Source organism: Dipodomys merriami, unplaced genomic scaffold (genome assembly GCF_024711535.1).
Source record: "Dipodomys merriami isolate MVZ:Mamm:240054 unplaced genomic scaffold, mDipMer1.0.p SCAF_2, whole genome shotgun sequence".
Classification (NCBI taxonomy): domain Eukaryota; kingdom Metazoa; phylum Chordata; class Mammalia; order Rodentia; family Heteromyidae; genus Dipodomys; species Dipodomys merriami.
Window position 1 is genome coordinate 112,477,510 of NW_027203381.1, and position 9,473 is coordinate 112,486,982.

A 9,473-nucleotide genomic window follows, 5' to 3' on the forward strand; every position below is an offset into this window, starting at 1 on the left:
GAGGTAAAACATGATAGTAACCAAAGATTGAAGGACTATTCCCCTAAAGTGCCCCTCATGGGTGATATATTCTACCCATCAATAGTTATGTATGATCTATGGCAATCAATTGTCAGATGTGTTCAAAGAGACAGCAACCATACATAAATAGCCCTGGTGGTACTCTGATACTTCCTAAGAAGAGGGCCCCAAATTAGTAGCAATCAGAAGTTGTTTTTAGTAGCCAAAAGACCAGTATCTTCCATAGCAGCATGGGCGATAGCAGGTATATCTGCCATATCCAGAGCCATAGCCGCAGCCATAGCCATAGCCCAGGCCGCCATAGCCGTAGCCCAGACCGCCATAGCCGTAGCCTAGGCCTCCATAGCCGTAGCCCAGGCCGCCGTAGTAGCTTCCGTAGTAGCACATGGTGTTAGGAGTGGGAGGGTGAGTTGAGGCAGATGAATTCTGGATTCTGAGTCTCCCATCCTGCGCAGATCCTTTTATAGCGCCTAGGTGCCAGGAGAGGCAAACCACAGTGTGTTTTGAACTCATTCTTTCAAATAAATAAACCCTCAGAAATGTCCCAGTCATGTGCCCAAGACAAAAATCGTCACTGAGTCAGAATGCCTACGACTATTTCTGTATGCTGTGACCTTTTGTTTACTTAAAATCCTAAACTTAAAATTGATGACCAGTTCTCATGTGATCACTTAGGGGATTTGGGAAGGGTGGAGAAATAAGTAGGCAAAAATATCTGAACTTTCTTGAATATATGTGTGCATATTTTATTTTTGATTCAATCTTTTGCCTATTCTATAGGAATAAAAATCATTAGTTTATGATTAGTTTATATTGTTAAAGAGCAACTATTACCTCCTGAACCACCCATATTTTGTATGTATTACTACATCTATGTTAATTAAATCATTTTAATAAATGAGAAATTGTTCTACTAGAAATTTGTGCCAAACCAAGATGACTTTGCACAGAGAAATAGTCTGAGATGTCTGATCACTCAGGAAAAAATATTTAAAAGATTGTTGTAAACATATTTCATGCTTAAGCTTTACTCATATTTTTCTCATTTCTCTATTATGTTTATGGCTTCCAAATCTCTACTATCAAATTCTGCTTTTCTCACATTCTTTATGATTTTCCTTAGTCTCTACACTTTTTGTTGTTGTTGTTGGTCATAGGGCTTAAACTCTGGGCCTGGCGCTGTCCCTCAGCTCTTCAGCTTAAGGCAAGCACTCTACCACTTGAGCTACAGTGACACTTTCGGTTTTCTGGTGGTTTACTGGAGATAAGTGTTTCATGGACTTTCCTGCCCAGGCTGGCTTTGAACCGTGATCCTTAGATCCCTGCCTCCTGAGTAGCTAGGATTTCAGGTGTGAGCCACCGAAAACCGGAATGAGTCTATTCACTTTATCTACAATTACCTCTTACCTCCTAAATGATTTTTACACTTTCTCACTGAACATTAACCCATTGTTTCAAAATTCGTGGTTTTTTTCCTCTCAGGATTTAATAAGTATCCATATATTTTAAATTAATGACTTTAATGAATCAACTTTAAAAACCATGATTCCAAATTCTGAACAGTAATAATTATATCAATTATATCAATAAAACAAATAGAACATATAGAGAGAGAGAAGGAGGAAGGGACAGATAGGCAGAGAGAGGGAAAGAATTACACACCACCTTTTAATAATCTAAATGATTTGGGTTTAGAAACTAGAAAAAAATTAAAGTAATAATTTAGTTTACATCTTTCATACAATTCAAGGTCTCAGAGTGTATGAATGTACCTCCAAACACTATGGCTTAATATTAAGTGTGGCTTATTTTATACAATACAGAAGACTATACCATAGTATAGTCTTATTTACTTTTTACTTGTGAGTCAGATATTTACTTAAAACCTCTTGTGACATTACTGCTTATAAAAAAAACAATAACGGAAACCATGGGACCTATGTTTCTTTGGACCTGGCTTACTTCACTTAATATAATGTTTTCCAAGTCTTTCCATTTCCTAACAAATGGGGCAATGCCATTCTTTCTGATGGAGGCATAGAATTGCATTGTGTAAATATATCACATTTTCTTGATCCATTCATCTACTGAGGGGCATCTGGGTTGGTTCCACATCTTAGCTATGGTAAATAATGCTGCAATAAACATAGTTGTGCTGGTAGCTTTAGTATGGTCTTGTTTGTGATCAATTGGGTAAATGCCCAAAAGTGGGATTGCTGGGTCAAGTATACATCTGAGACAAGCAGAAACGGTCAGATAAGTTGGTGTTAGGCGAAATTAACCCCAAGATAAGGACTCTAATGGTTTTTCTTTCTTGTTATTTTTTCTATCATATTTATAAGATGATTTCTCTGTTGCTTTATATGTCCCTCCCACATGGTATAACCCCCATTTTCACTATATTTGATGTTGCTATAATTTGGGAAGGGGAAGGGAAAAAAGAAATTGTTTAAATAGGAATACATTGCAACAATGAGATGTACAAGACGTTATGTCGAAAAATGAACTTTACAACTTTTGGGGGAGGGGTGGGGGAGAAATGGGAAGGGATGGGAAAGGGAAACAAAGGAGGAGACAAAAATGCTTGATAAGAAATGTACTCATTACCTTGCCCATGTAATTGTAACCTCTCTGTATGGTATTTTCACAATAAAAAACTTATTAATAAAAAAGTAAAATAAAATAATAATGATGGAGTAATGATGGAACAGATGAATAAAACAGGTAGGGTCTAATCTGTAGGGTTATAATTCAAATAGCGAAGGAGAGGAGACAGGTTTTTAAAATGAAAAACTGGATAGATTTCTAATAGTGGGTAATTCAGCAAGAATAATAAAACTCCGTAAGTAACACTAACTTTAACAAGTTATTAGGGGCAGATTAACTAAGAGCAGTCATGGAAGTTTTATTTCAGTTTAAATAGAAGGTGGAACCAACCATTTCTGATGATAATTTAATAGGCAAACTGAGTAGAAAGACAGTGCCTTATCAAGATCAATAGACATGACATATTTGAGGAGCTGCAAAACAATGGGACCTTGCATGGGAGATGATAATAAAAGATGAAATTGGAGTTGGATAAGCCAAGTTGTTGTGATGTCAATAAACAAGTCAAGGTGTCCTTGGGACACAGATGCAAGACTTCAGGCTTGAAGGTTAAAATTGGGATTGATTGGAGTATCCAAGGCATTTAGATCCCTGGTATTGAGTGTGTTCTAGGGGGAAAAAAACCTTCCTTTGATAGAGTTTATAATAAAGACCAACACATAGCCCCCTAGGATGCTAAGATTTTTAAGGTCAATTCTATCCAGTCCAACAAAGGAAGGTAGTTTGTGAAGTTGGGAACAAAGAAATTGTACTGTGGAAGGGTGAGAATATTGAAAGGGGTGACACTGATCCAGATACTTTGTATTCATAAATTGCTTTGTTAAATGGCAACTCCTTTGTATAGCTACTTAAAGATAATAAAAAATATACAAAAAGAATGAGCTGATTTTTTTGTGTAAGTCATACAACTGATGTCAGGAGACATCTATGTAGTTCCTCAGCCTTTTATTAAATTATATGACCTGGAAAGATTTTTTGCAGAGTACATTCAGATTGTCGGAATGTTCCCAAACATGTTTGCCTGTTGTTTCTTTATGAATAGCTTTGGCTTAGGTACTTTTGACATATTACTAGAGTGGCATTGAGTGCATTATATTATGAAGCCAATGATAGTAGAGAGCTGATAATGCTAAATTTAGTGCATTTGTCTTCACCAAGTTCACTATAAAGTCATTGTTTTCCACAACTGTAAGGAGATTCTTTGAGAGAAGGTTGTTTTGTAGCTTATCAAATATTTCTGTTGGTGTAGACATGCAAATATCTTAACCCTATCTACTCCAAATGTTGAATCTATGAGAATCCATCCCAAAAATAACAAAGAAGAAGTCAGAGTGGAAGCATGGCCTAAATGGTACACCACCAGCCAAGCAACCAAAGGAGCAAGCATGAGAGGCCCTAAGTTCAAACCCTAGTAACACACATATATACACACACACACATATACACATACACACACTTAGACCATACACATACATGCACAAAACCCTATGATGTATATTAGCATATGCCAATCATCACAGATTGGGGAAAAGGAAAATTATTTCAGACATATTGTTTTAGTTTGGTTTGTTTCTTAAATTTTAATTTTAGTATTTTTAATAGTTGTTCAAAGGATTTCAATTCTTCATGTCAATTATGTGTATAATACACCGAGGCTTTTTGAGGTTTTCCCCTTACTTGGCTGTTTTCCACAGTGGTCCACCTGCTGTGTAACCCCTTATTAGTTCTGGCATCATTAACATGTTGTTGCAAAATAAACATTTTTTTCAAAGCCATTTAAAGTTTGATGAAATTATGCATTTATGGTATTACTTAAAAAACTAATGCACTTTAATCAGGGGATGTGCTTCAATATAGTAAATCCTTGAACTTAGAGGATGTATGTCTTTTGAATTACTGCCATTAATTCATCAAAAGAGTATCTGTTGCTGGATGGGTTGATTTGTTGAATCTTCACAAGTTCAGGGTATTGTTGTTTCTTAATTCTTAAATGGAAAATAATTACAGACTTGTTTTATATAAAAAATGTATTTGTATATTTTACTTACCAAAGAATACCCACGATGGCACACACATAAAATGGAAAGTTTGACTAGAACATTTCTCACTATCACTATATTAATGTGAACTGTTCTTACTTGAACTTGTTATCAAAACTGAAATCAACATTTGCTGTCCTCCTGTTTCTGAGAATGGAGAAAATGGAATTTGCTGAGTTAATTTGGATGCTTTAATCTTATCACAGTTGAAAAACCACCCAACCCTCTATAGTTTGGCTCTGGACTTTGAACAAGTTTTAAAAACTATCAAATGAGGGATGATAATTGTAGAAGATCAAGAGAAAAGTAATTTGTGATTTAAAATACTGGAAGTGCTCCAAGTTGACATGATAACTTGTTTGGAAACTGTAAACAGAAAACATGATATAATTGACAGCTTTCTGTGTATGACTGTACAACTTCATTAAAGGCTGTTGTGATTTCTGAAAGCCAGCTTCTTTAATGTCTTCAGGCATCTTTTTATAGCACATATATTAGCCAATGGCAGGCACTCAAATTGTGGGTTCCACCCACACTGAGCACGTATAAAAGGCCCACTGAACAGACCCAAAACATCTACACTCCTCCACCCAAGGACAACTCAACCACCAGCACCATGTGTGGCTACTACGGAAACTACTATGGCGGCCGCGGCTATGGCTGCTGTGGCTATGGAGGCCTGGGCTATGGCTACGGAGGCCTGGGCTGTGGCTATGGCTGTGGCTATGGCAGACTGGGCTGTGGCTATGGCTGTGGCTATGGCTATGGCTCCCGTTCTCTCTGTGGCTGTGGCTATGGCTATGGCTCAGGCTATGGCTCTGGCTTTGGCTACTACTATTGAAGACAAGATGGAAGACCCTCGCTCTCTCTACCTATGTCATCCTGACTCCTTAATTCTGATTCAGCACACTCTGAGCCTCACACTTGGAGGATGGTGATCCTGCAATGGAAGGCTTTTTGTGGTTTGCTGTTGACCTTCATGGGACCTCCCAACTCCCAGCCATTTCCTCGTAAAGGAGGAAGAGGTGAAACTCACCTTACACCTGCCACTCCTGCTCACATCAGAGTGATGCTATCAGAACATGGGCCTTGACGACTTTCATGGTGGAATTTGTTTCTCTGTTGATTTAATAAACTACATTGTTAAATGCAATCCTAGTTGTTATTTCAATCATTTGATTTCCAAAGTGACATCTACCTTTTGGATGTGTTCTGTATGAAAGATATAATGATTCCTTTCTTACATCAACTTCTTCAAACATACATGCCATACAAAAATAACATCATTTCTGTGAACTCATTCTTTAACTAATCAAGAAATAGTTGTGCTGCTGAACAGCTCACTACTAAATACAGTGTTATCTACAACTTTGGATAAATATTAAATGGCACATGTAAGTAAAATAATAATTGCCACAATTCCTATATAACCAGTATTTCAACATTAATGTTACTAATGTTTGTATAACAAGTTTAATGGAAGAAAACATAACTTCAGGAAAGTTTTAACAGACTTTTAGATCATGAAGTAATAGTAGATTGAACTACTTCATAGTAGTACATAGTAGATAATATTACTTAATAGTAGAGTAAGCCTGCCTTTGGATTCATAATAATTGAATAAAATAACATTTTATATTTAGTGTGAGAGTTTCAGGATCACATAGTGAAGATCATCTTGGTGATGATCACGCCTGTGGTATCATTCAACTGAGGAAGAGCCTTTTTCCATGCTTATGGACTGATTGGAAAGATTGAGTTCCCTGTGGTTGTGTATGGATGTGTTCAGCACTAACTGTGGCATGGCAGCCTTTGCATGATATCTGCTAGGAGCCACCCTTACCTGAAAGATTACCAATGGTTCTCTGTCATGGGAATTCCCACATATCTTTTCATGCTTTCTCTAGACCATCATAAAAGGGAAAGTGACTCCAGAAAGATAAACACTCTAATTTTTTTTATTGTGAAAATACTGTACAAAGGGATTACAATTACATGGGCAAGATAATGAATACATTTCTTATCAAGCATTGTAGCCTCCTCCTTTGTTTCCCCTTCCCATCCTTTCCCATCCTCCCTCCATCCTCCCCCACCCAAACTCCTCCCTCCCCCCACCAAAGTTGTAAAGTTTGTTTTCGACATAACGACTTGTAGGTCTCATTGTTGCAATGGGTCCACCTGTATCCCTATTTAAATGATTTGGTTTTTTTCCCTTCCCCTCCACAAATTATAACAACATCAAATACAGTGAAAGCAGGAATTATACCACGGGGGAGGGACATACAAAGCAAAAAAGAAATAATCTTATAAATGTAAACACTCTAATTTTATGTAACATAATCCCACACAAACATAATCCCACACACATAATCAACACACACACACACACACACACACACACACACACACACACACACACACAGCCTTCCAAGTTTGCTATTCTCTATGTGTTAGAAGCAAGTTCCAAGACTTTTCCATCCTCCAGAGGAGGGGATCATTGAAGGGTATTCTTCACCACACAGGCAGGAATCATGGAGGCACCGTAATTGTCTGCCCACCTTCATAGGAATACTTGGAATCTTTTAGAACAGGAAATAGAAAGTTTTGCTTCATTTGTAATGCTCTGGGGAAATTAGAATGACATTAGGGTTCTTTGGTACTTGAAGATTTGATAGAATATTCTTGAAAATCCTGCAGATAAGAGGCTTACTTGTAGTTCCTTGCTTCAGTAATTTTCTCTGATGACTCTAAAAAATGCATGTCTTTACAGTTTGTAAGTCTATCATGGTAACTTGGGAAATTTATATTCCTTTAGGAAATTAACCACTATATCTATGTTTCCAAGTTATATTAATAAAGATATACAGATCTTTATGAATCTCTATATATATACAGATCTTTATGAATCTTTCAATTGTTGTTCTTAGCCAGTTTTGGCTTTGCTTCATGACAATAGGATGCCTTTTTTTTTCCGGACATGGGGCTTGAACTTTGGGCTTGGGCAGTGACCCTGTGCTCTTCAGCTCAAGGCAAGCACTCTACCACTTGAGTCACAGCATCACTTCCTGTTTTCTGGTGGTTAACTGGAGATAAGTGTCTCATGGACTTTCCTGCCTGGGGTATCTTTGAACCATGATCTTCAGACTTCAGCCTCCTGAGTAGCTAGGATTACAGGCATGAGCCACCAGTGCCTGGCTTAGTATGCCATTTTTATTAGTCATATTTCTACTTTAAAAATACATTCTTTGTGCTTCAATGTATAGTCAATTTTCTATAAATTTTCTGAGAGCTAGGAAAAAGATTTTTTCTTTAGTTGATGAGGTAAATATATTTATCAATATTAATTATATGTATTAATGTTTACTGATTCACAGAGGTTTTGATTCAATAAATTAATTAAACTAAACCATTAGCATACAATGATGTGATTGTCATATTGGCTCATACTTCTATACTTTAACAAAACAAAAACATTTAGGTGATTTTATCCAATAATTGTCTTTGTATTGTATATATCAGTTATAATGTCCTTATTCTCATCTTTTCTCATTTTACTATTGCTTATCTTATTTGTCCCTTTAATATATATTCTTTAATTCTCACTCTTTTCTAAATGACAAGTTATTTGTATATTTTCTTCTTTAAATCTCTCTTCTCTTTCCTATTTTTAGTAACAGTATGACAATTTATATTGGTCTTCCCCGTCTACTAATATTTTGCTGAATTAAAAAGTTATTCCTTGAGTGGAAGAATCTTCCATAGTTTGTCTAACGTTTGTCTGCAGGCATGGAACCATTTAATTTCTTGCATTTTGAAATATTTTAACTCATCGATGTATTAAGGGTAATTTTAATAGTATTGAAAACATTTTTCTACTTCTTTCTTTGACATATTTGAAAATACTGGTTATTTCTCATTGTGGTAGCTCATATCTGAAATCTCAGCTTCATGAGAAGCAGAAGTAGGGAGAATAAAGTCCAGTTCAGTGGGGGACAGGGAGAGACAAATATATTATTTTGGTCAAATTCATTGTGTATTCATTTTTATTCCTAATGTTATGTGTACTTACTCAAACGTTATAGGCACACCAAATTCTAACATCACTGACATTTTAGTAAGTGGTTCATTTGTATTTTACATTTCTTGATATTGTTGCTATTTCATAATGTTACAGAGAATTGATGCATATTTTGTAAACAGATTTAGTAAATATTATCCAGACTACCAGGATTAAAACTAATATTTGTACCATATACTGCTGATTTTATTCTGATTAAGCCACTGCTTTTTATAAAAGACAGTAAGTCTTTTTCCAAAGACAAGCAGAAATCTGATTCTTGAAATTACCAACTTTCTTGTGACAAAGATAAAAACGGCAGACAAAAAAAATCATGTGTACTGCATGCATTCAAGGACATGTTGTCTACAAGTGAACTGAAACAGCAGTAGTATATAATTTAGGGTAGAAATCTGTATAGGAGGAAATTACATCTATACAGGAAAAATAGATAATATCAAACTAAAGTACATTCAAATATCAAATAATGTAAAAGAAGAAAATGTTATAAATACAAAGTAGAAAGCAGAAGCAGAAAAGTAGTTTTCAGATTGTCTTTGGACAAATATTTCCTATGTCAAAGATGAGATTTTCATTAAATCAAAGTAGATGTTGCTCAGGATCAACACATCTACAATTTCACCTGCCAGAGAACAACAATGTAAACAATTCCATACTCAATTGTACATACTTTTTTAAAAAGTATACAGAAAAAATAGGAGATATTTAGAAGCGATTATCTTCAGTAA

At 35.8% G+C, this 9,473-nt stretch overlaps 2 protein-coding genes across 2 annotated transcripts; one reads left to right on the forward strand and one right to left on the reverse strand.

The window, feature by feature from the left end:
• Window positions 1-216: 216 nt before the first annotated feature.
• On the reverse strand, window positions 217-408 carry LOC138831755 (keratin-associated protein 20-2-like). The gene has a single exon (XM_070028791.1). The coding sequence runs from the start codon at window positions 406-408 to the stop codon at window positions 217-219; it is 192 nt and encodes a 63-aa protein (XP_069884892.1).
• A 4,865-nt stretch (window positions 409-5,273) lies between these two features.
• On the forward strand, window positions 5,274-5,522 carry LOC138831756 (keratin-associated protein 6-1). Its single transcript, XM_070028792.1, has one exon. It carries the CDS (start codon window positions 5,284-5,286, stop codon window positions 5,506-5,508), a length of 225 nt encoding a protein of 74 aa, XP_069884893.1. The 5' UTR covers window positions 5,274-5,283; the 3' UTR covers window positions 5,509-5,522.
• Window positions 5,523-9,473: the final 3,951 nt, after the last annotated feature.